General features: G+C 48.2%; 1 protein-coding gene across 1 annotated transcript in view; it reads right to left on the reverse strand.

Annotated features, from left to right (window-relative positions):
- The window catches only part of C3H1orf94 (chromosome 3 C1orf94 homolog), a 41,275-nt gene that overhangs the window by 3,072 nt on the left and 10,914 nt on the right, over positions 1-27,289 (reverse strand). The window contains exons 2-6 of the mRNA XM_052175675.1: positions 17,398-18,086; positions 13,364-13,624; positions 11,957-12,132; positions 6,785-6,862; positions 2,576-2,772 (exon numbers count right to left, since the gene is read on the reverse strand). Coding sequence (XP_052031635.1) covers positions 2,576-2,772; positions 6,785-6,862; positions 11,957-12,132; positions 13,364-13,624; positions 17,398-18,086 — 1,401 coding nt within the window. The remainder of the gene's footprint in view (positions 1-2,575; positions 2,773-6,784; positions 6,863-11,956; positions 12,133-13,363; positions 13,625-17,397; positions 18,087-27,289) is intronic.

The raw sequence follows: 27,289 nt of genomic DNA on the forward strand, positions 1-27,289 counted from the left end.
CAGGCCTATATCCTTGAATCTTCTCTTCTCGAGTCCACTCCCATGGGACAATTCACCCTGCCCCATGCCTTCACTTATCATCTGTCTTCTAACAACCACCAAATTCACTGCCAGCTCCAACCTCGCCCCCCCTCTCCCAGCTCCAGGATCCTGTATTCACCTGTCTGTCAGTAATTCCACCCATTTCTCTGTGGTGATTTGAATGAGAAATGCCCCCCCCCCCATAGTCCTAGGCTTGAAGAATCACAGGCCATAACACGGGGGTGGCTGCCAGTTGAGGGGTGCTTCATTCTGAATGAACAGAAGCCTGGTTCATTCTCACCTTCAGGAAGGTGACAGAGAACCTCTTGTCGAGGTTCTGTAACTCTAGTTCCAGGCATCCAATACCCTCTTCCAGACTACACCTCGCCTGCTCTTCTGTCCCCTAGGTCTGTATGTGTGCTCACTCTCGTGTGCTTTTATTAGCTCCCCTGGCCTACTGGTCAAAAGAGTTCTTAATAATCCAATGCCAGCCTCTCTTTCCAATCCTATCTTCTACCTTTTCCCAGGGATACATCTAATACTTCAAACTATGCTCGGCTCTGTCCCCAGGCCTCCTGCTTTCCTTACACCTTCTAGGCTGGGGGGATAGTTTAGCAGTAAGTCATTTGCCTAGAATGAGAGAGGACCTGGGTTCAGTTGCTGACACCTGGAAACCAAAAGCTTAAGGGAGCATTTAAATGATCGCCTTGCCCGTCTCGCTTCAGGGCCTGACTCCCTCTGTTCAGAGTGCCTCCTCTACCCACTCACTGGGACACAGCACCCCCCTCAGCTGTCAGAGCTCCCAGCTCTGACCTGGGGCCACTTGGTTACCACTTCGCCAGACCATGTGGCATCCAGTCCTGTCAGCTCCCCCCTCCTATTTTTATGAATATGTGTGTGTGTGTGTGTGTGTGTGTGAGTTCGTATACATCATGTGTGTGTATGTGTGTCTGCATGAGTTTCTATATGTCATGTGTGTGTGGGTGCCTGCGGGGACTGGAAGAGGGTATTGGATGCCTGGAACTAGAGTTACAGATGAGCTGCTGGATGGTGAGTGTGGGAACCAAACCTGAGTCCTCCCCAAGTGCAGAGAGTGGTCTTAGTTGATGAGCCTTGTCTCTAGTCCATCCCCCCCCCAGCCCTCTGCTTTTTGAAGGGAAGAAGCTCGCCTTATTACCAGTGAGTTCCTTGTAAGCTAAGTTTGCATTAACTATGTGAAATGGCACAGCTCTTTCGTGTGTGTGTGTGTGTGTGTGTGTGTGTGTGTGTGTGTGTGTGTGTGGGTGGGTGTGGAGGGGGGGTGAGTGACATGATGGTAGAGGGAGTGACCCGCGGAACTCTGTAAAGTGAAAGGGAGGGAAGGAGGAGGGGAAAGAAGAAAGAAAAAGAGGAGGGAGTGGAAGAGAAAGGAAAGGCATAAAAAGAAACCATAGGCATCATGTTCAAATGCCACCATCAACCACTATCTTGAATATTCTGCGAGCACCCCCCCCCCCCGCCCCCGGCAATTCAATGATCTGAGAGTTCCAACCGTTAGGAAATCTGCTTGTCTTTGTTTCCTAAAGTTTTCCTCAAACAGATCTGACCATCAAACCCTCTTTGAAACATTGATTCCTTTTCACAAGATATTAGGGAAGATGGAAGATTCAAAGGGTGAGAGTCTGGGGTCGTGCAGTGGGGTCAGGTGAGAAAAGGCTGTCTGCTGGGCACAGTGTGGGCCGGGGGAGGCAGGAGTCGATATCATCCGAGCCTAGAACCTGAGTTTCTCCAAGTGGGGCATGCAGGCTCTATGATCTGCCTAGGACTCTGAGGTCTGCAGGAGTAGCATATTGCCTCCTGACTTGGGTCACTGGTAATAATAGCTGAGGATTTGGCTTGTTGGAGTGAGTGGCTACTTGTTAATTATGTTAAACAAACACAACTGTGTTACTCTACAGCATGCACAGCCCAAGAGGAATCTTCATTTATCTTATCTGCCCAGTGTGTGTTAGTGGTCTGTTGCCGAGCCTTTCACACAAGCCCCGGAAATACCCGACTTTTCTACTGTTTGGGGTTTGGGATGCTTTGGTGGGTGAGCTGTAGAAGACTCTTCAGGGGGACCTGTCAGAAAGTCCAGGGGATGCTTGAAAGATTAGTCTGGCAATGACTCCAGATGCATGCAGGAAGGAGATGGATTAGTTAACCATACTTTTTGCAAATCATCAAATGATAACAGGGCACCATGAGCCACTTGCAGAACCCTTCTAGTAGTGTGTAGAGTGGCCACTTGCTTCTGATTGGGCAGCTGCAGTTCTACAACCAGCCTGTAGGTGGCAGCCTGCATAGGACCTTCAAAGGCTTGGTCCTAGACCCCAGCCCAAGGCTCACCTCCACATCTGTTCCCTCCAAGTCCTCAGAGACATTGGGCACAGGTACAGAGATATGCCCCCCGCCCCCAGCCATGGGACTCATATACCAACAGAGCCTCTATGAAGCCCGTCCCATTCACCTGCCCTCTCTGACAGCCATCTAGATGCAGGTCAGCTCTCTACCTCCACCATGGCTGAGAACTCACCCATATCCCTGGGGGAAGAGGTACGGAGGCCCGTCTCCTGCCATTGGGGGAGGGTCTCGGGGATTGGCAGGCAGCTTCTGCGGGGTCCTCTGAGGATATGGATAGTTGGGCTGGACAAAGGGGATGTAGCTCATCAGAGGAGTGTAGGAAGAGCGGAAAATTTGCTGTCCCATCTGCTGTGGGTTGTACGGTGTCACCTGCAGGGCAGAGAGAAGAGAGGACAAGGTCAACATGCCCCAGCCCTGATCCTAACTCCAGCTGCTACCTCATCCATCCGCGAAGCCTTTACTTGACATATGTATCTGAACCTCAACCTCCTAATCTGTAAAATGGAGAAGCACTATCTACTCTGTGCGAGGAGGGTCTAACTGCTGAGATTCACACCACTGGCTTCTGCAATAGGACTTCAACAGCCTGTGAGCACCAGACAACTCTGTCCAGTGGAAACGCCTGCCAGGGAAGAACAGGTCTGTGCTGTAAGGATCACTGCATAACCACCGGCTGTAATTATCCAGCACTTGAAAATCCAGCTAGAGCAGCGGTCTCAACCTTCCTAATGCTGCAGCCCTTTAATACAGTCCCTCATATTGTGATGACCCCCCAACCACACAATTATTTTCGTTGCTACTTTATTACTGTAATTTTGCTACCATTATGAACAGTAATGTAAACATTTGTGTTTTTCGGTCTTCTTAGGTGACGCCTGTGAAAGGATCTTTGAAACTCCCCGCCCCCTCCCCAAAGGGATTGTGACCCATGGGTTGAGAACCGCAGAGCCAGAATGAATGAGGCGCTAAAGTCTGGATGCCACTGCGCTGGAATGCCTGGAAATAGACACAAATGGCTAGAGGGTGCAGTATTAGGTAATGGGATGAAGTATAGACAGGAGGTGGGCATGAGTGCATCCCAAACCTGTGGGGAAGATGGGGAGTCAGTGGGGTTTCTGCCAATGCCTGGGCAAGTGCCCACTGAGAACTGTGGCTCGTACTTTCTTGCCCCCTCCCACAAGCAAAGGCTCTATCCGTCTTGTTCACAACTGTTGTCTAAGCTCTAGACAATGGAGTGGATACAGTCAGAGGGGCTGGGGAGGAGAGAGGGAGACTGGGAGCTCTGCACATCTGCTAAGGTGACAGAGAGCAGGCAGGACATCTGGAGCAACAGGTCCCACTACTGACAGCACAAACACCAGAAGACCTTTCCTCTCCTGGGTTTTCCTGTCATAGCCAGGAAAACCTCGGATTTCCACTTGAAGCATTGAAGCCCATAGTACTCAAGAACCCTCTTGCTCCCCACATGACTGTGTCTAATATAAACCCACTTGGACTAGTGTGCGCGGAGCCCTTGGGCTGTGGGCGATCCTTCACCTGAACTCTGTCACTCTACCTACAAACCCTGTGAAACAAGATCATATGACCTTGTTCTGATGGTCAGGCTCGTGGGATTTAGAATCACCCAGGGTGGGTTGTGAAGATGTTTTCAGAGAAATGTAACCAAGGATGGCAGGAAGACCCACCCTAAAAGCAGGCAGCTTCATTCCTGGGGCTTGGAGTTTTAGACTGAGTAAGAAGGGAACAAGTGAAAGTCACGTGAACCCCAGCCTTCGCGTCTTGTTGCTTCCCAACTGTGGGGGCAATATGGCCAGCAGCCTGACTCTCTGCAGTGAGCTATTCTGTCAAACTGGGCAAGAGAAAAAGAAATCAAACCAAACAACAACGAAGCTAAAACTTCAAGATGCCTTTGTTGGTCCTTTTATCATCATGGTGAGAAGAATAACTAACACAAGCCCTCGCTACTCCTACTTGGGAGACAACCAAACTGAGGCTCAGCTTAGTAAGCATCTCCTGGATTCCAGGGAGAGCCCAGAGCCTGGGTTCTGGTCTAGCCTTCCTCAGCGTGCTCTCTCAGAAAGCTGAGCTCACCCCACAATGGTTGATATGCTGCTCAGAGAGTGGCTGCAGAGCCCTGTGACACCAGATGTGGGTATGAAAAACATCCCACAGGACAGATTCTGTGGCGGCTGTAACAGGAAATGTCCCTAGTTTCCACAGTGGAAAGTACTTGGACCTGGCAGAGAACAGTAAGGGAGGAGTCCCAGAACTCACACCAGCCTTATCCAGGGATATTCCCAAGATTCCATGGGGCAGGCCAATCAAAGCCATCACATGCAGCATTGTGTGCTGCTCTGGAAACCACCTCCAGATACACTCATCTTTTACAAAAGCATAGAACAGTTTGCTGTGAATAATGGCCTTGTTCAGGAAATCTTATATAAATAGGTGTCCCCAGAAGGATATGAAAGAGACTAACAAACAGCGCTGGCCTCAGTCTTTAAAATTCTTACCAGGTTTTATACTACATTATTCAAATATATACACACTCATAATTGCCTAGAAAGACTCTTTGAGCCAGGAGGAGCTTCTAGTGTTTGTAGGTGGAGATAATGTGACTGGGATTCCTGAGACAGACTCTCTTATAACAGGATGAAGGAGGCTCTTATTCCTGATGAAAGAGTTCTGATCATGGTAGTTTTCACCTATGGGCCCATCTCTAACCTCTGGAACATACTAGCATATGCTAGCTCAGAGATGAGGTTTTCAGAGAAAGGGTGGGACTTTCTGGGAAGGATTGAGATAGAAGAAACTGGAATTGGAGGTGTGGACTGTCCACGGGCCTGTGTGTGAGATGCAAGTCCACGTGTAGATGTGGCAGACTTGCCTTCAGCCCCCTCTATGTCCCCAGTCTTAAATGACTTTTTCTCACACCCCATCTCTGCCCCAACACCCAGCATCGCCTCTCAGCTTGTTTCCATACCTGTCAATGAGTATGTGTGAGCATGCAGGCCAGCTCAAGCAGCTTGGAAGCATGTGACTATATGTATTTCTCATGTATGTGTCTCATGCGTGTTGCATGTGCATGTGCGTGTGTACTGGTACTTACACCACAGTGTTCATGTGGAGGCGTTGGGTGTCCGTCCTCACCTTTCACCTTGTTTTAAAGCAGTGTCAATTGTGCTCCCTGCTATATATGCTGGACTAGCTGGTCCATGAGCTCGACTCCATCTCCTATCTTGTCATAAGCACACTGGGATTACAGATGTGTGCTACTGCATCTGAATTTACAAGGGTTCTGAAGTCCAAACTCCATTCCTTACTCTTGGAAAGCAAGGACTTTATCCAGTGAGATATCTCCCTAGCCCTCTATTTCTCTTTGCTTCTCTCTATGGACGTCTGTTGCTATCTTTTCTGCATTATTCTGATACAGAACTTTTGTGTATTTATCTAAGAGAGGTAGGTGTCCATCACAGTGGCCAAGAGCACAAGGCTGCCAGGGCCAGGTAACATCTAAGTGGCATTTGTACCTGAAGTACTGCTGTAATTCATACTGCCACATTTGGGAACTAAAACTATAGGACAACAAAAACTACAGTTTAATCCGAACTGGAAATAACCAGTGAGTATATGTTTAACATAAATATTTCTTGTGCAATATTTGAATTTGAAATTCAAACCAAACTGAGTGTCTTTTACGGGAGCTAGCCAGCCCACATAGCAAGATGATGATTCTTTGGCCCACACATGCTGGGCAGAGCTGTGGGGTTGGTTTGGGCCGACTGAAAGAATATGGATGGATCTTGTCATGCATGGAGCTGAGGCCTCTGGAAGTACTGTGTGTTTACTCTTATCTTTATGTGTTTTTAACACTCAATGAGAGAAAGCAATCGCTCCTTCGTCATCGGATCAGACTCTAAAAGAGCAAGAACAGACCTGACCCTGATCCGCATCTCAGTTCAGCCAACCCAGGGACTCATAAGCAAGAACTAAAGACTCCTTGAAAGTCTCTAGTCATGGAAGCTACTTGCTACAGCAGACCTAAACTTACATGTTAATGTTATGGTCTAATCTCTTTATGCCTCAGTTTCCCCATCAATAGCATGCATCGTAAGGTAGTTGAGAAAGCTAAATTAGTGTAAGAGAAGTCATTGGGAAAGGCCTGGTATTACCATGCAGTAAGGACTCTGTTAAGTGGCATCTGGTATCATTATGTGGCAACGTTTGTCTCTGATACAGCACACTAGACATCTGTGTTTGTCCCCTCAAGTCAGTGATGGGCCAGAAAGTCATGGTGGTGACAGATGGGCAAGGACGAAGGAGCTTTCTGACCTAAAGACTTTGATGGAGCAGGGCATAGGAGGGGAAGTCACCCACTCACCTGTCGGGAGTAGCACCCCAGAGGTGGGTGTACTGGCTGCTGGTAGGGCATCCTTGTTGACCGTTGTGGGTACAGGCCCTAAGGAGAAAGAGAGCAGTTCCTGATGCTAGGTGAAGGCCCCTAGCCTGAGCCCGGAAGCTGTGTACTTCAGCATGTTCACAGGCCTAGATCCACATCCCAGGCGGGCATCCCATCTTCCAGTTGACCAACTCCATGAAGTTGCCTAGAGCTGACTGGATCGTGCCAAGGCCAGCTCAGTTCCCGCCACATGGGAAGCCCCCCCCCCTCCCCTTAACAGACTCCAAAGCTTCTTTCGTGAGTGTTTAGGAAGGAGTGTCAGAGATTGACCACCTTTTGGAGGCTGATGTGTTCCTGAGAAAGTCACTCTACCTCTCTGAGAGGTGGTCTTCAGAAGAGTCAATGGCAGGCCCTACTGAGTCAGAGATGTCATTGTTGCTATCCGTACACACATGTAGATGCAGAAATGAGCCTCCTGTGTCATTTCTCAAGTGCTGACCCCTTCGTTTTCTTAAGATAAGATCTCTTACTGGCCTGAGGCTCACCAAGTGACTTGTGGCTTACTATGTAGGCTGGCCAGTAAACTCCAAAGATCCTCCTGTCTTTGCCTCCCCAGAACTAGGACTACAACTCTGCCTAACCATGCCCAGTTGTTTTTCATTTGAATTTTGGTCGGTCAAACCTAGGTCTTCAAGTTTGCAAGGCATGCACTTTATGGACCAAGCATGGGCCTTTTCTACCTTTCCCTGGGACCATTCTTAGCTAACATGTGAGGTGTCCTCCACATCTGTGCACCGTGTTGATAAATCTGTGTTCAAGTATGCCTGCATGTGTAGGGACCTGGGCCTGGAAAGCTGGGATTCTGTATACAAATGTGCAACTGTGTCGCTGTGTGTGCTCATTTGGGTCTCTGCTGCTAGGGAGCCGTGTGTATCTGTAGCTCATGGTGAAGGTAAGCAGGAGGATAAACAAAGGGATGCAAGGAAAGAGCTGAGAAAGCACCTGGACACATAGTAAGGACTCTGTAAATGTTAGATCTGTCCATCATCCCCCACCGGCCCCTCCCTCCAGAATCTCTGGCAGCTTAGCCCAAGGGAATGGAAATTTTATTCACAACTCTGATTAAGGGTGAGGCCCGGGGATATCCTTATGTCCATAAGGATGTGACAGCCACAAGACACACACACCTAGCAGAAATGTTACAAAGAGTGGGCTAACTCATGACCCCTCCAAATGTCCACCCAGTCATTACTTACATCACAAGGATACCCAGCCCTAGCCCTGCAGGCCACGTAGGGACCAGAATAGCTATGCATTGCAGTCTAACATAAAATTGTAAGCTTACTTAAAACATTATTGCTTGATTATTTTACAACTATTTGGTAACCTGATAGCATGATTCTAGGGCACAGACATCATAAATGACAGTGTCTTGTCACAATGTCATGTAAAGTAAACATGTCTCCTCTTGAAACCCCATGGGTCCTGTGTTATACACCCTTAGATGTTATGTGTGGTTCTGGGCAATTCTGCATCCACTAGAGCTGGACACTACACCTAGGATGATGCTCAGAGCCTGAAGCACCCCTCAACCCAGGACACCTTTCAAGAACATTCTTCATCCCAGAGTGCTGCCTCTGTTCTAGGCGTGGTTTGCATCAATCACCAAAAGGGTAATGGCAGACACTATGGTCTTGATGATGTCCTTAGCTCCTCATGAAGGGCTTCAGTGTCTCTAATGTGGAGTCACCTGAGAAGCCTCTCAGCTTCCCTTCCTGTTCCAGCTTCCAGCTCTCTGAGAATCACACATCCTATCAGAGAGTCCTGCCCATCCTGTTACTAAGCAGTGATACTTCCTGTCTTGGCCCCTCCCACTTTCACCAGTTTTTCACACACACACACACACACACACACACACACACACACACACACACACACACATACACCTTATGCCCTATTGCTTAAAGTTCTGCCACCAGGGCAGCCTCACTCACCACCATGATCCAGCCAGGTCCCTACCACCCCGCCCTGGAGTGAACCTTCCAAAGGGAAGACCTTGCTCATTCCAGGCCCTCTGTGAGCTTCAAGGCCTCTAGGCAGGTTGATAACCCCCACCTCCCACCCCCGGACAGGCTGATAACCTCCCTGCCCCCCTTCTCTACTGCTGCTTCCTTTCAACTCCATTAACTTGCTGAACTGCCACCTCTTCCAGGGCTGCAAACACCAAGCAGCCCTCCACCAACACCACCTGTTCTGTGGGCCACACTGGGGCCAATGGACAGCATACAGCTGGCCAGCCCTGCCCGCCTCTTGTAAGAGATGTTGCTGCATTCATTAGTATGAGAAAGACAGCCTGAGTCTAGGGACGGCTGCAGTTGTTAGAATTGCAGCTTTGTAAAATCATGAGTGAAGAGGGCGAATGAGCAGTCACTCCTCTTCGCTTGAGGTCTCGGCCTTTCCCCACACAGCTTCTCCTTTCTCATCTGGAGATGCTCATATTCTGTGTGGAGAATCTTCTCTTCCCATCTTTGAGTCTCTCCACCATGGAGCTCTGAGCAAATTAGATTTGGGGCCTCATCTTTATTCCTTAGGCCCTGTGTGGAAGAGACCATGAAAGACTAGTCTCCTGTTCTCTTTGCCCCTCAAGGTCTACTGAACTCCCTGACCCCCTTTTCTTGGAAGGCCCTCACTGAATATTAATGAAATGAACATCTGTGTCACACTGGGGATTTTAAGAGTCCTTCCCCGTATGTGGGCTCAATTAATCCTTACAACACAATCAGTTTCTGCTTCTGCTGTAATTATGATAAGCCCAGCTCTTCTACAGACAAACTAGGACAGTTAAGGAACTTGCCCAAGGCCACACAGGGCAGATGCTGCAGGGCCCTTCCACCCATCTTCCTGTTTCTAGATCTGCCTTCTCGCTACTGGATCAGGCCTCCTGGTCAGTTGTCTCACGGTGAGCACCAGGAGATTCTGAGATGCCAGGAGAAGACAGAAACTGTCTTTAGTCACCACCTGGAAGAATCAGCTCCTTCATGGCCAACTTCAACTAGGCCTGCAATGCCTGAATTCACAGAAGTTAGTAGGTCCTCCTGGGCAGACCCGGGCATGGTTTCTTTGCAGAAGTGGATGGATGGATGGATGGATGGATGGATGGATGGATGGATGGATATGGGTAGGTGGATGGGTGGGTAGGTAGATGGGTGGGTAGGTGGATGGATAGATGGGTGGATAGATGGATGGATAGATGGATGGGTGGGTAAGTAGATAGATAGATGGATGGATGGATGGATGGATGGATGGATAGATGGATGGATGGATGGATGGATGGATGGATGGATGGATACAGGTAGGTGGATGGATAGATGGGTGGATAGATGGATAGATGGATGAGTGGGTAAGTGGATGGATGGATGGATGGATGGATGGATGGATGGGTAGGTAGGTAGATGGGTGGGTGGTTGGATGGATAGATGGGTGGGTAGATGGATAGATGGATGAGTGGGTAAGTAGATGGATGGATGGATGGATGATAGATGGATGATAGATGGATGGGTAAGGATAAATAAGTTGATGAATACAGATGAGCCATCAGTCAAGTGGACGGAGAGCTAGATACATACAGTAGAAATGCCAGGGTAAGCAACAGTCAGAGCATGTTTCAAAATAGGCATGTGGATATAACCTATCTGAGACAACAGGATAAGCTGAATGTCCAGTGCGAGATACAGAAAATCTATTATTTGACCTATGGGAAAGTATTCTCTACTTCTAAACATTTGTCATCCAGAGGTGCTGACTCAGTTTCCCTCCTTCTGTAGTCAGCTCTATGATTTGAACACCAGTGTCACTGAGGACACAGGACAGTCTTTATGCTCAGAAAACATGTCCAAACCTTACTCATTCAAAAAAGCCGAGTCAGTAAAGCATGGCAGTGACTTCTAACCATGGGAAAGCATGAGGTTGTTACCAGGCCTGGGGTCTTAGCAAATCCCACTGATCTTACTCCTGAACTTACACTGGACTCCAAACCTCTTCCTCACCTTTGAGTGCCCTCCTCCGACCCCAGCACAGTGCACAGGCTACAATAAGCACAGACCAGAGGTCTTTAAAATTACTTAAGAAAATGAATAAATAAATAAAAATAAGTCAGTCAATGAGGAGGTGAATAAATGAATGGGGATTAGAGAAAGCCCAAATTGCAAGGGTCTGAGAACACCAGCAAAGGAAGTGGTGAATTAATGAGCCGGATGCTCCTCTCAAGACTGTGTGAAGATGTTATTACTAATGTGAAGATGATGCTTTGTGATTTCCCATGGAGGATCTCCACATCATGAATCACAAGGCATTTTGTACCTGTGGAGGGTGGGGAAACAGGGACTCAGTCTTTCTGAAAAAGTTGAAAACACAACAGAGACAGGTCCTCTGAGTGTGATGCTAATTTCTTCTCCACTTTCCTCTTTCCAGACCCGGCTAAGCTGGGCTAGACCAGCAAATGGCCAATGCACAGGTCTGAGACCATGTGCTTCCTGGAGGAACTACACGATGTTGATGGACAGGAGCCAGGAGTAGGAACAGAAGATGGGGAAATCTCTGATGGTGAGCGCCTCTCCTGAAAACAGGGAGCACTACCTAAGGGGACTGTTAAGTTATTGGATCGGACAAAGGCTTAAACTAGAGTAGACATTTATTTGATTCTTTCTTCCTTCTACCAAGTGGGCCATGGCTCTTAAGGGACATTAAGTTAAATGGACAAAATGAAGAAACTACATTTTCTCTGCATAAATAAGCTCCGTGAGTAAAATTTCAAACCCTGCAACAGATTCTTCACTGTCTCTTTGTGTGGGACTTCTAATTATATTTCAGCTAGGATTCCAAGATACTGTGTACATGCATAGTATATATGTGTGTGAGCATATAAGCACACGACCGTGTGTGTGTGTGTGTGTGTGTGTGTGTGTGTGTGTGTGTGTGTGTGTGTATACCTTGTAGTAAGTCAGTGTGATCACAATAAAAACAGTAGCAGAGGTCCACAGGTTGACAGTGTCTACTCGCATCCTCATATGACCTATGGTTAAGGATGGTATTCAAGGGGAGTCCCAAGGTTCTCGGTGCAGCAGGCTCCCAGGGGAGCCAGAGTCACTTGCTTACCTGATACTGTGGGAAGGTAGAGTGGCTGGAAAACACCGGTGGAGGTGGACAGTTCAGATTGAGCCAGAGAGGCTGGTTCAGGGTGGTCGAGGTCAAGGCTGTGGTGAAGCGTGGAGCAAAAACATTCCCAGCATACTTAATGTTGTTCTTTTCGGGCACCGTTGCAGGGGAGTTAACTGCAAATCGCAGCAGAGGAAGAGCATCTCAGTGCCTGCAGCAGGGAGAGGCTGCACCTTCTTTATTATAACTACCAGGGAATACATATTCTCAGGGGTCAGGTCCCTTAAGCTCCAAGCAGGGACCTTTCAAGTCAGAGAGATGTCTAAGTCCAGGAAAACATCATTAGTGTAGCGCTTGCTCATTTGGAAGGGCTGGCTTCTCTCTCCATCACTAGCTGGTAAGTGAGGCTGGTGAGCAAGGTGTGCAGAAGCCGCATTGCTAAGGCTGAATTTCACCTACTTGCAAAAATGGAATTCCAGCTTTATACAAACAAGGGGAAAGAGGTTGCAAAGTGTCTCCCTCTAATGATGAAATCTACCTGACCAGGGATGAATGGTCAGCAAGAGTAGAAACTTTGTGCAGGTTGGTGTCACTATATAGGAATGGTTTTTCTAAATATTTTAAAGATTAATGCTATTTTTCTTAATGTGTATATGCATGTGCATGTACATGTGTGTGTGTGTGTGTGTGTGTATCATGTGTGTGTGAAGAGGGTAGTTTTCAGTCTCTTGGAGTTAGAGATGTTTCTGAGTCACACAACATGGGTGCTGGGGACCAATCTCCAGTCCTCTGGAATTACATAAGCACCATTGAGCCACCTCTTTAGCTCTTAAAGCTGAGTATTTAAAAACATGAAATAGTTCAGTGTGGGCTAACTTAACACTGAACTTAAAAAACATGCAGTTGAGTTGAATTGTTATTGTTCACGAACACTGGATTGTCCTCCTCTACGGAGACATCCATGAGCTATGGAATCAGAAATACACCCCCCTCCCCAAGCATCCCTTCTTGTTGACTTCTTTGTGTTTGGAAATGGGTTTTGACTTTATAGCTGATCCAGTTGTAGGAAGGCAAAGGATAGGAAGCCAGGCCAGGTCATGAATGATCTCAGTGTGGAAATAATACAAAGCATGGATTTTTCTGTGGCCTGGGCAAACTGAGATGTTGTAATACATCCATGGTTGGAGCCATGCACCACCTCAGTTGTTTGTGCCTGTGGGATCTCTCAAAACCAATTACATCCCTCTAGCAGTTGGATTCCCTTAGGGGATGCTGGGAGAAAACAATTTCCTCCATTTTATGGAGTTAAAAATCCTGATACCCAAGGGAAAAGCAGTAACTTGCCCACAGACAGGATGAGATACCCCTACCTGGATCCATCAGGGTTTCCAGGTAAAGTTCACTTACATTTCAGATCCAGCCCATCCATATCCACTTTGGTTCGAAGCCTCAGCTGCCCACTGGGGTTCTTGGTGGCCCCAAAGAACTCATAGAGCAGGTTCTTCTCTGCTGGCCACACAGGCTTCTTGGTTGGCAGAGTCATGGAGATGGTGCCCACTGAGTCACTGTGACCCTCCTCACCACAGGTGTCCTTCCGGTTCTGGGGCCACTGGTTGAGAAAGATGCTCTCTCGACTTTTGGTCAGCTCTTTTGGGCCAGGGCTTCGTTCTGCAGGAGAGAAACTGAGTCAAAGCCTCTTGAAAGCAAGAACTTCTTGTGGGTCTTTCTCATAGCCCATAACTCATGCAGAGGTCCAGGCCACACTAGGGACTGCATCTCAGTCAGGTGCATCCCCAGGTATGTGCTGAGTCTGCTCTGATTGCTGCCCATTCTGATATTCCTGCCTTATACATCCATCTCTCCATCCACCTGTCTTCGTCCATCCATCCACTGATCCATTCACTCTCCTACCCAACCATGCATTCATCCTTATCCACCCAGCTTTCGAGTCACTCATCTGTCCACCCATCTGTTCAGTGGTTTATCAGCCATCCACTTCCACCCATCATCTATCCATTTAATTAGACATCTACAATCCATCCATCTATTCATAAACCAATTTCTTTTTCTTATTCTCTTAGACAGAGCCTCACTGTATAGCCCTGGTTGGCCTCAAACTCACTGTGTAGACTAGGCTGACCTCAAGGTCACAGAGGTATGTTTGTTTGGTCTCTGCCTCCTGAGAGCTAAGATTGAAAGTGTGCACCACCATGGCTTGTCATCCACTTTTCATTCTTCCCTTCCCCCTTCTTTCTTTTCTTCCTTCTTCCACTGCCTCTCCCTCCCTCTCTATTCCTTCCTTCCTTCCTACCTTCCTTCCTTCCTTCCATAGTGCCCAAGCTAAGGATAAGAGGGTAGCTTGGATGAGGGCATGTATGGCTTAGTTAAGGAGACACACATCCCTACAGAACACATAGTCTGAGTCATGCCACTGAGTACCTCATCCTAAATGTCACCTCTGCTGTGATTCTCACAGGCCATTCAGCTCTCTCATCAGTGCCAGGCTTTGCCCCGAGTGCTGGAGACACAGCCATGAGTCAGAGCCAGACTGCCCTGCAGGAGCTCACACAAGGAAGAGAAAGGTGTACCCAGAAATAGCTTCAGGACAAAGCAGATGGTCACCTGTGAGGTGACAAAGAGACAAAATGGAAGAAGACACTGGCTAGAATCTCGTCTGGCCCTTCAACCCAGAAGGAAAGAAGGTTTAGCAAGATTCTCATTGAGGGTTACCAGAAAGATGTCACTGGCCTGGGAAACGACAGACAAATGGCAGGAAGCATCAAAGGGACAAGATGATTCATCCTAAGTGACTGGAGTCACTTGATGGAAGAACTCAATGGCTGCCAGACTCAGGTCTTACTGCAAATACCCCGAGCATCCATCCCTCACAGAAGGACACTCTGACATCGGACACTTCAGCAGAGATCTCACCCACGCTTCCCTTCAGTGTTGTAACCCTTTCTTCAAAAATGGGGCATCTATCTGTGTGTGTGGAACAGTGGATGCAAGACATTCAAGATAGAATTGTATCCTCACTGAATGCGTACAGAATTTCATGTCATTATTCCCTAACCAATACTGTGCAACCGCTATTTACACAGCATTGCCATTGGATTAGGCACCGGTGGTAATCCATAGATTATTTACAGTGTGTAGGAGGGAGGGAGTAGATTGTGTGCTCCTGTGAATAAGGCTCTTGAGCATCTTTGGGATGGGTATTTGAGGGGTGACTGGATATGAGCTGTCCTGGGCACACCAGAGGCACCTGGGAACTCTGGTAACAGCTGGATCCAAGGACCTGTGCTTTCAGTGTTATTGATGGCAGTGGGTGTGATCCCACCATCTCATGAATCCCTCTACAATCCAGCTCAGCATCCCCCCAGGGCCTCTGCAGGGGCCTGGACCCTACCTTCCCAGAAAAGGGAAGCACTCCTCCAGCCAGGGCCAATTTAGGAGACTATGACATTTTTAGCAGAACATGTCCCCAGAGTCTCTTCCAGCAGTTCCTCTAGTTGCTGAGTTTAGCCCCCAGCTAGACTGCTGAAATAATACACCCACTAATAATAGTCATTTTCCCCAGAGACCAGCATATCTGCAGCCACTCACACAGCTACAGTCAGTCTCTTCCACATCTGCAAGACCCCTCTGGCATCTGGGACCTCTTTCTTTTCCTCTCCCTGTCTGTCTTTCTGTCTGTCTCTGTCTCTGTCTCTTTCTATCTGTCTCTTTCTCTCTGTCTCTCCATCCCTGTCTCTCTCTCTCTCCCCCTCACTTGTCTGTCTTTCCTCTGCCTCATAACTGTACAGACACACTCATGAAAAACAAATTTACCAACACACACACACACACACAGGCACCCCTCAGCTCTGTACCCCTGTGCTTTCTCTAATGAGTGTGCTCACCCAGTACAAAGATCCCCCTGGCAGGCCTTGCCCACCGGTTTGCACACAAAGGCACTCTCTGAGTGTGGGAAAGGGAAGTAGAGAAGATACCTCACATCTGCAGCCCCTTTATCAAGGAACATGAAGGGTCCCCTCTAGAAGGAGAGGGTGAATGTTTCCCTCCCTTGGTGGGAGGGCTCAAGCCTCTTCTACTCACTGTCATTGTCCCAGGGTCCCTCCACTGCTCCAGAATATAGAATGCTAGGAAAGGTGACCTTGTTCCGCTTTGAGCCCTCCCTAGACAAGCATTGTCAGTTAAGCATCACACTTCAGCCTGGGGGTGACCTTTCTTTTGGTTGGAATGAGTATAATCTATTCTACTAGTGATTGGTGACTGTAGGCAAATGGCTTTGCAATCCAATCTAAGCATACATAATGCAGAGTCCCAGAGATAGACAGGGAGCACCAGGAGGGGGTTGAGTTTCCTAGGATGACCGGAGTTCCTATTCAAGTGATAAAAATATACTTATCTAAGCCTCTAGAGTACCAGAAAACAAAGCCTAGGACCAACAGTTTGCTCTGTGTCTAGTTGGATAACTTATGCCCTCCAGAGGGTAGAACAGTCCTGATGACCAGGATGGGTGCACATAAAAAGATAAGTGACCCCATCTGCCAATCAATTTTCTCTCCCAGCCTAGACTCAAGGCTGGGATCTTTCCTGATAAGGTAAATAAATCCTCCAGTGTGCTCTGGGTACCTAAGAAAATCAGAAAATATGTGTCTTGCAGGGCCTGGAAAGATGGTTCACTTAGTGAAATGCTTGTCACACCAGCCCGAGAACCTGAGTTGAATCTCCCACATCTGGATGCAAAGTTGGATGCTATAGCACATGTGTGTGTGTAATCCTAGTCCTGGGAAGAAAGAGTCAGCATCCCTAGAGTTCCACGATCCAGCCACTCTGGCTGAACTGGGGGGGGGGGGGGGCTACATGTTCAGTGAGTGGAAGACTGGGCTGGGGGAGCTGAAGAAATGGCTCAGCTGTTAAGAGAACTTGGCTGCTCTTTTAGAGATCCTAAGTTCAATTCCCTGCAACAACATGACTGCTTAGAAACATCTGTAATGGGATTTGATTTCCTCTTCTGGTGTGTCTGAAGACAGAAATGTGTGTGTGTGTATGTGTGTGTGTGTGTGTGTGTGTGTGCATATGCGTGTGTATGAAAAAGATGGAGAGCCACAGAGGAAGTCACCTGACATTAACACCTGGCCTCCAAACATATACATGTGTGTATCTATCCATGTATGAACATATAAAGAGCACTGACGGCTCTTCCGAAGGTCCTGGGTTCAAATCCCAGCAACCACATGGTGGCTCATAACCATCTGTAATGAGATCTGATGCCGTCTTCTGGGGTGTCTGAAGACAGTTACAGTGTACTTACATATAGTAAATAAATAAATAAATCTTTAAAAAAAAGATGCAAAAATGGCCTTGATCAGCTTCCTGATCAAGGCTCTCTTCCTAGAAAACCCCCTCACGTTCCTATTCTCAGCTCCACTCACCAATCCAGTGGTGGCCCTCAAGGGCAGGGTCAGCCTCAGTCTTGGAGCAGATCTTGGCAAACACCGGGAGCTGCCTCTTCGGAGGAGAGAACTCGGGGAGCTTGTCAGGAAGTGTGGGAGGAGGTGGGGGTGGCAGCAGCAGGAATGGGCCCAGCCCCATGGGCTCCCGGGGTCCGGAGCCATTGAACATGCTATTCTGCAGGAAGTCCTTAATGACCTTGGTCTCTTCCAGCACCATTTTGTTGTCTGGGGCCTTGGACATCTCAGTCGACTTCAGTGGGAATTGGGCCAGGAGCTTGCTGATTTCTGAATTAGAGGCACCCAGGCTATGACCTTTGTCCTTAGTCCCCTTGACACTCTTGACCTTGGCTGCTCGCAGGATGCCGGTGACTGTAGACATGGCAGAATCAGAGTCCTGTCTGCAACCAATGATGGGCATGGACAGCTTCTGCTCCCGAAGCTTGTCACCAGCCATTATGGAGGATGCTGCATACTCGGTGCTGTCTGCCCCAAGAGGAGGCACGAGAAAGCAGGGAGCCAGCTCCCGGGTCCCCTGGGGAGTACCGATGGGTGTCGCCAGCTCCCCGGAGCCCTCTTGGACCAAGATGAGATGTTCTTTAGTGAGGCTCAAGAACTCTTGCTCCACCAGCAGGGAGATCTCATCCTTGCCACCGCTCAGTTCCAAAGCTCTGCAAAGGGATCAGAGACACAGTAGAATGAGTGTGCTCACCCGTGGGTGGGTGACCCTGCCAGCAGTAAGGCAAGGGGTTGGGGGTGGGGGTGCTCAGGGAGAGAAGGTGGATTCACAACCTGCTGAAAACAAGTTTCCCGGTGAGAAAACCTGTTGCTTTCTCCAGAAGGAAAATGGGCCAGGTGGTCACAAAGCCAATCCCCAACAGGGCTCAAACCCACCCACTAGGCCATTGTGTTGAGAATCTCTGTCTCTCCTTCCTCGGGAGCTAAGGCAACAAACCCAGAGGTAGTTCACTGGGGAAATTTGCCCAGCAGCAAAAGGGTTTGGCAGAATGAGATGCGGAGCCTGAAGCAGTCCCTGGGAACACAACACAACCAGTGCCCTCCCTCTCAAGGGACAGTGAAGTATCCAGGAAGACTCTCACCTGGCTCTGTCGCTTCTCGTCTGTGTGACCCTGAGCAAGTTGTTCAGCATCTCGGATGCTCTACTCAGATGTCCTTGTGTGATACCCAGGAATACCACAGAGGGGTGTTTGAGCAGTGCAGACACTCTACCACAATATACCTGTCAGCTATTTGTGTCCGTGTGGGTCAGGCTCACAGTCTGAGCCGATCCTGAATCCTGGATTCCACAGTGCCACTATCTGGATACCTGTATAGACCCTTGCCGGCATGGCCTCTGGCATCGGGGCAACTGAATTGTTTCTTGCTTTTGTTTTAGTTGTGGATAAATGTACCACTCGCCCAGACCCTGAACCAGTTCACAAGGCTCTCCCTGTGCCTGGTCCCTCATCTCCATCATGGATCTAGACTCCAGCGATCTGATGGCCCTTGATGGGCCGATGAACTCCCAGCTCCTGGTTATTGGTTCTCCTCGGGTAAGGAAGAAGGTGGTGAGCCTGCCATCTCAACTACCCACCAGCAGCTTCAGTGAGGAACCCCTCCCTCCACTGCGTTCCCAGGGGAACCACAATGCCCCAGCTTAGAAGTATCAGCTATGCATACTCAAAGGGATCCGGGGAGGGGAGGATATAGTTGCTTATGCCTGGAACATTGTGGAAACCTGCTCAGCTGACACTTGGGGCACCCAAAGAGAGAAGATGGTTAAGAGGTGGACAGGAAAAAAAATAAAACGAAAGGGATGCCATGGGGTTCAGAGACTGCAGCTTCACTGAGGCTAAACCAAGATGTGGTCTGTTTGACAATCCACTAGCCTCTAAGAAGGCACGAGAAATACCCAAAACAGTGTGCATGGGTGCCCTTACTTTCTTGATAGTGTTGTTTGCTTCCGAGGACACACCTGCACACGCATGCATAAATACACACACACACATAAACACGCATGCATGCATGCACGCATACATGTGCCGAGCAATGGTGGCACATGCCTTTAATCCCAGCACTTGGGAGGCAGAGGCAGGTGGATTTCTGAGTTTGAGGCCAGCCTGATCTACAGAGTGAGTTCCAGGACAGCCAGGGCTATACAGAGAAACCTTGTCTTGAAAAGAAAAACACCACCAACACCACCACCACCACCACCACCACCACCACCACACACACACACACACACACACACACACACACACACACACACACACGCACTCACAGGCATACAAGTGCGCACACTTCTTGGTGCACACAGAACTATACGTAAACAGGCAGGCACACAGTTCACTCAGAGGGTAGTAGAGCCTGCCCTTAACAGTGTACAGAGGTGGGCCTGCTTCCTGCTCTCAGTTTCTCTTTCCCTCACACTCCTCTTTCTTCTCCCTGGCCCTGTTGAATATTCCCTTCCTTTTGCCTCCTTCCCATGTCTAGACGGAGGGCTATAAATAGGCCCTACTCTCACCGCTGTGCCCCAGGAACGATCAGAGTAAGGAGGATGGTTACCTTAAGTTTCAGATCTTTCTCTTCCATTCAAGGGATCAGGTGAGTCTCAAGTCCCAGGAACAGGTCACTTGCAGGACCAGTTTTTGTTTTTCCCTCCCTCCACTCCCACCCTCCCCCACTCCACTGCCTGGCAAAGTCAGCTGCATGCCAATAGATTTTCTGAATTAGCCTCACCCAAGGATGCTTACAACATTGTGAGTGCGGCATTGTGGGTCACACTTAAACAACAACAACAAAAAAAGCAGCCTTTATCTCTCAGAGCTACATGTTAAAGATGTATAGATCAATTATGTGTGGGGGTTTCCTTTAAAACTAATCCAGCTGAGGGAGGGAGCGGTTACAACAGACAAGATCCTTCATAGGCTGTCAATCAGCTGGAGGCAGACGCCTGGGACCATCACCTTAGTCAGTCTACCAGCATCTATATTTGGTTTCTGGGTTACACATTCACGCGCAAGAGTCACCACAGAATCTTCAAAAGTGCCAAGTGGCAGGACAACAGCTTCTTCTTTCCCCAGTGTCTCTCTGCGTGTTTGTGCACATGTGCATGTGTATGTGTGCATGTGAGCCTGGAGTGGGGATTTATGTGTACTTGTGTACATGTTGAAGCCAGAGATCAACTTCAGGTATCTTTCTCAGGAGCATTGCCCAGTATCTCACTGGACTAGAGTCCACAAATCAGTTTAGGTTGGTTGGCCAGGAAGCCTCCGGAATTCCCCATCTCCACCTCCCTAGGGATGGTCTTATAAGTACGGACCACCACATCTGCCACTTTTAGGTGGGTTCTGAGAATGGAATTTAGGCCCTTGACCTTGCAAGGCTGGTTCTTGAATGAGTGAGCCATCCGCTAAGCCCTCCACAAAAGCATGCCTGCCTTTTAAAAGACCTTGAGGTCCCTGTTTCAAAACATCCCAGGCCTGATCCCTACTTGGCTCTCCCATCATTCACAGCCTGGGAGCCAGGCAATAGAAAAAGAGCAAGTGGGTGCTGGGTGGGAATTCCTGTGCTGCCCTCCCCACCCCTCAGTTCCTGTCTATGCCTTATTTTTCACTGTCTGTCAAGTAAGTAAGCTCTTCTCAAGGTTAGACTGTGGAGATGTTGTGAAGTAGGTAAGTTAGGCAAAGATTTAACACACTCCTGGTATGTAGCACACTCTGTGTTCTTAGTCCTGATTACGTTCATAAAAGACGCTCCAACCCCTCTGCAGGGCCTGTCACCACCATCAGACTGCTAAGGGCACCTGAAATAATTCAAACCTGACTCAGTCCGCTCATTCCCCTCTGGATACTCTGCCAAGGTCAATGGGATTGTTTGAAAGCTAGAGATTAGCATTGTGTCTAAAATAGAGGTGCACAGCCTGGCTTGTGAACTTTCCAGGTACCTCCCACCAAGACCACCAGAGGCCTCATTTATAATAAATCTACCACAAGGCATAAGGGAAACCAGGTATTAACACTTGTGCACACACCTGATACCCCTCCACATGGACACCTGACAGTATCATTCCCACTTCACAGATAGGAACGCAGTAACCATGAATGACCCAGGACCTTGGCACCATGAGGAAACTGAGGTGGGTGGGGAGGACACAGCTGATCCACTTCCTGTTCTCACTCAGTCAGCCTCCTTTCTGAAGCATTCCTCCATCGCAGTTCCCCAGCTCCTGTTTGGGTTTTGTTCCCCATCTAAATGCAATCAGAGATGTCATCACTTTCATCCCATAACGCCAACCCTCTGAGGGTCATCAAGGTGGATCTTGAGCCTGTCATCCATGGCACTAGCTATCCCAGAAAGCTACCTGTCTGCAGCACATCTGGTGAGTTTGCCCTCTGAGTCTTCCACCAATTTATAGTTAGAAATGTCAAACTAAAGACGAGTCCAGGGCAGGGCCATGCAGACACTGACGAAGATCCTACTTGTGGCTTGACAGTAACCCAATATCAGCTCGTAGGGAAAATAAAGCAACCCCATATCATCTCATCTCCGTGCCTCCAGGAGAACCTTTGTCAAACACCCAGCAGCGATCAAGATGGTCACATACCCAGAAGTCCTTAATCCCACATCTTCCCTCCCTCCTCAGCCCCCTCTATCCCCAGGAAAATAAGATTGGCTTGTTCTTGTTTGTTTTAGAAAACAGCATGGCCACAGAGCAGGGACATTCTCAGAACTCAGATCAAGCAATCCCCTTGCTTAAAACCATCTTGTGGATTCTCATTACTCATAGGATAAAATCCAAACTCCTTGATGATCCCAGGGACACTACACAAATTGGCCCATCTCCCGCTCCTTCCGCCGAGTTGATCTTTTATCTATAACTTGAAATGCCAAGCTCATCCCCGCCAAAAGACCAATGCATTTCCTGTGGACTGAAGCTCTGTGCACCTGCTGGATGGCCCCTCACTAGGCTCCTCCGCAGCGTTCAGGTGTCAATGCAGATGCCATAGTCTCCAGGTGGCCTTTCCTATCTGATGTTTAAAGAACTGTTCCCTCCTTGACTTGCTAGGCACGCTCTGTGGGGGTCTCTATCAGTCTTTTTCACGTTGCCTCTTCCATTGTGGGTTTTTATTTAAAAGGCATCACTTCCCCAGCATACGCACTCCATGGAGGCAGGGACTCTATCTCAGTCATCAGAGGCCTTGGAACCTAAAACAATGCCTGTCACAAAGTTCCAGCTCAGAAAGGATTTGTTGACTAAATGAACGGAGGAACTTTCTTGTCTCTGTCCCCTTGGTGTACACTTTTCTTCCCCTCTCCGGGCCAAAATCTGGTCCAGCTTCTTTGACTTGTTGCAACCTGTCTGGCATCTCCTCAGGCTGACCAGAAGCCCAACCCTCTTGCTTAGTCTGATCCCAAGAACTCTTGCTAGATACAGTGGAGCCTGCCATCAGATGACCACTCCGGGATGGACAGACCCTCAGAGACCCTCAGAGACCCTCAGAGAGCTCACAGTGACTCTCTACAGTCACCTGGGGTTTTATGCAACATCTCCTAAGCAGCACCTAATTTACTAAGTTCAAAGGTAAGCACATGTTTCCTGGAATCCAGGAAGGGGGCGGTTCTTCCAGGTGTGTAGGCATGTGCACCTCCGTACACATCGTCAAGGCCAGAGGTCTATGTCGGAGAGTTTCCTTGATCACTTTCCCACTTTATCTTTTGAGACAGGGTCTTTCACTGAACCTGGAACTCATCAATTTGCCTAGGCTGCCTGGCCAGTGCACTTAGGGAATCTGCCTGTCCCCACCCCATCCATCCCCAAGCACTGGGATTGCAGCTGTGCATTGCCAGCATTTATTTGAGTGCCAGGAATTTGAACTCAGGTCCTCATGCTTGCAGAGGGCACTTTATCCACTGAGCCATCTCACCAGCCCCTCAGCTCTTCCCCTGAGCTTTGCCCGCCCTGGCATCCCTCCAGTGGTGCTTGCTCTTCCCTTTTAGGTTGATAAACGCCATAAAATCCACTAGATTCTATCTAGTGACTCGTTCCAGGAAGGCAAGCTAACGCCTGGGCTTCAGATAAAGGAATCGAGTGAGAACCCATGCCAAGGTTCTGGGACCCAAGGTTGCCCCTCGGCTTCAGCCACCGTGAAGATGACGGTTGTGCGCCTGTGGCTCAAGATCTGTGTCGTTTCTGCATCTGCGGTGCACAGAATTGTGTGAAAATATGGGCTAGTGACTGGCTGGCACCCCTTCCCAGCATAATGACTAAGCAAGCATGTTCTTAGCTCCTCCGGCAGCAGCTCTGTGCGCATAATACCACAGAGCAAAGATGAAAACTGCTACTCGGCTGAGCCAAACAACAGAAAGATGCAAGCGGGAAGTTGTAAGCGCCAAAGGAGGACACCGAGACAAATATTTTCTTCCAGCCATGGCATCTTAGACCGATGGCAAACATCACCAAGGCCAGGTGCCCTGGCCACACCGCTAACTAGAAAGAGAAGCAACGGGAAGGCTTTGGAGTCACACACAGACTCAGGCTTGAACTGTGGTCCATCTGCAGACTGACCCCTGACCTCAAGGTTCTGTGTCTACATGGTGGGGAATAGCATGGTAGAATTGGTAAGAGGTAAGTTTCCAGAGGGAGGCAGAAACTAGACCAAACTGCTCAGTGTTTAGCAGAGGCCAGATCTTTTACAGGTAGCCTCATATCAAAACCAGGTTCCATGCATGAGAATTGACAATAAGTGTTAGCATTTATTATGTGACACCCCTCTCAGCGCTCCCCACCACAACCTCAGTGGGGTAGTGCAATCATCCAGTGAGACATCTCTATGCCATCATGCTTTTATTGAATCATTTGTTAGCTGATTCTCTTCAGGATTCAGTAAGAAGCAAAGACTTAAAATGTGCTTGGAGTTTGGTCTTAACCTGTTGATTCTCTTGAGACTGGTAGGCCCACCCCGCACGACTGCAGATGAATCCAAACTAACATGCTGCAGGATGACACATTCAGTGGAGGAAACCTCCAAGAAGCCTCAGCCCATAGTCCATCTGGCCCTGATGAAGGCGCACGTACCAATCACAGAACCAGCTCAGTTCAGTCAGGCCCAGTCCTTGTCAGATGAGCTAGGCTCACATTGCTTAACCAGGGAAATGGGGGCAAGGCACGTGGTTGCAGCTGCAGATCACTGAGCTCTGTGGGTGGCTGACTGACTTTGATTAGTTAATTGAGATCCAGTTACCAAGCCTACCCATCCTGTGTGGTCTGGCCTGATCATTCCATCTCACTCTAGTCTGCCGGCACCTTCCCCAATCTCCAGACCTATCTTGGGTTGTACATATATGTTCAGGCTCAGTCTGGTGAGTCCTGAGTGGACTGTTCCCAACCTCCAGGCTTGGTCCTTGCCATGTATCCTGTGCACCATCCCAGCCTGGTAAGTCTGCCCTAACCTTTCCGTACCACATCCAACCTACAGACTGAGATGTTCATGGGTGACCCAGCCCAACCTGGTTATGTCCTGGGAACTTTGCCTGCCCATACTATCTCCAGTCCTCAGGCCTAGCCTCAGACTCACAGACACACAACCAATGAAATAAAGAAATCCAGACACTCAGGTCTCATCATACACACACACACACACACACACACACACACACACACACACACACAATATGAAAGGCCAAGACAGTACACTCCATGCAGTCTACTAGTCCTATAAAAGTGTTCTCCAAAGAGAAGGGTGCAGAACTTAAAAGAATAATCTATAGACTTCATAAAAAATCTAAAGAATTTAAAGAAGATGCAACAAACCAGCTGGATGAGCTTAAGGAGAAGAACAAGCAGTAAACACCTGAGTTAGACACAAGAAAACACAAACATCCGGCAGAGAGAAATGTCAAAGAGGGGTCAAGACGGGAGAACTGAATCCAGTAGAGAAATAGTGAAGGAAACTCAAGCTGAAATGAAGATGGAATTACAAAACTCAACAGCCCAATTTTAAAAACTCAGGGTTTGGCCTGCAGATAGCCATGGAGAGCAATGATGATGAAATTTAAAAAAAAAAAAAAAGGAGAATGACTAGTCAGATCAATAAAGTTGACAGAAAACCCAAAGCCCCCGTTCTGAGACTGAGAAATTTTAGTGATATGACAGATGAATTGAGATATAATCCTTTAATGTAAGTCAATAATTGGTTTGTCACCATTCTTTAAGTCCAAATTTAAGGTGAATCAAATGGCAATTAAATAAGATTGTGGAGATCAATTGACTCTAGATAAAATGGTTATTTTTTTTTTTTTACAAAAAAAAAAAATTCTGCCCTCTTCTTCCCTGCCTCCTTAAATGTCGTCATTGTTCAACCACAAACTCAAGCCAAGACTCTAGGGTCTGCCTCCATGTTTGTGGCTCCCCAAAACTGCACAGGGAAGTCCACTCCTTCACTCCTTACAAGCAGAATAGAGCAAGTCAAGTAGAAGATAGAATAACAGGCTTGAGGTTAAAGTAGAATTAGGCCACACAAGTGAAGGGGGAGGAGGAAGAGGGGAGGAAGAAGAGGGGGAGGGGGAGGAGAAGGAAGAGGGAGGAGGAGGAAGAGGAAGACAAAGATGAAGAAATGAAAAATAAAGTATGGGGGAACTGTAGGACAGGTTAAAAGACCAAAATCCTCTAAATAGACATAGATGATGAAGAAGAGTGATTTGCTGGGCAGTGGTGGCACACGCCTTTAATCCCAGCACTTGGGAGGCAGAGGGGGGCAGATTTCTGAGTTCGAGGCTAGCCTGGTCTACAGAGTGAGTTCCAGGACAGCCAGGGCTTCACAGAGAAAGCCTGTCTCAAAACAAACAAACAAACAAACAAACAAACAAAAACAAAACAAAAAGCAAAAAACAAAAAACAAAAAACGAGTGATGCTGGTCATTCAGTGACCCAGACCAGATCTTCTCAACAGGTCCATAGAGAAAAACATTCCCAATTAAAGAAAGACACACCCATATAGATATAAGGAACGCACAACACCAAACAGACAAAACCCAAAAAACAAAAATCTCCCCATGGCATATCACAGTCAAAGCACTAAATATTTACAACAAAGTATGGATACTGAAAGCAATAGGAGAGAATACCCCACCACCACCCGCCCACACAAGTCACAGATAAAGGAAAACCCATCAGAGTAATGTCAGGGATTTCTTAATGGAAACCTTAAAATCTAGAGGAGCCTGGGGCAACGTACTGCACCTTTTAAAAGACCATGGGTGCCAACCTAGACTATTGTACCCAAGGGTTCCATACAAGGAGAATATTCCCTGGGGAGACTCTCCAAGGGAGACCCATCCTGGCTAGGGTTGAGGATGCTGGTGTTTCTGGTCTTTATGCTATGTAAGTTGAGAGCCAACATTCTATTCTAATGACACATATATCGGGGTGGCCTGGGACCAGTGTGGAGAGAAGGGGGGCAGCGAGCTCATCAAAACTGCCCCCCCCGTCTTCTTCTGTCTTCCCTCTGCTCTGCTCCAGCACTCACCCAGCTACTGAGGCTCCTCTCCTCATACATCCTACAGCTATGCCTGACCACACAGCAGTTACACACACACACACACACACACACACACACACACATGCTCATAGATGTATACCTCAGAGACATGTACACACACACAACCATGTATAGACACCACAGTGAAAAACATACACATACACCATAGAACATACACACATGACACACTCTAATGTACCTATGCTCATACACACGCTACAGCCATGTACACATACATCCCAATGTCATGCATATACCATAACTACACACACACACACACACACACACACGCTCATAGATGTATACCTCAGAGACATGTACACACACACAACCAT

This window comes from Apodemus sylvaticus, chromosome 3, assembly GCF_947179515.1.
Source record: "Apodemus sylvaticus chromosome 3, mApoSyl1.1, whole genome shotgun sequence".
NCBI lineage: Eukaryota > Metazoa > Chordata > Mammalia > Rodentia > Muridae > Apodemus > Apodemus sylvaticus.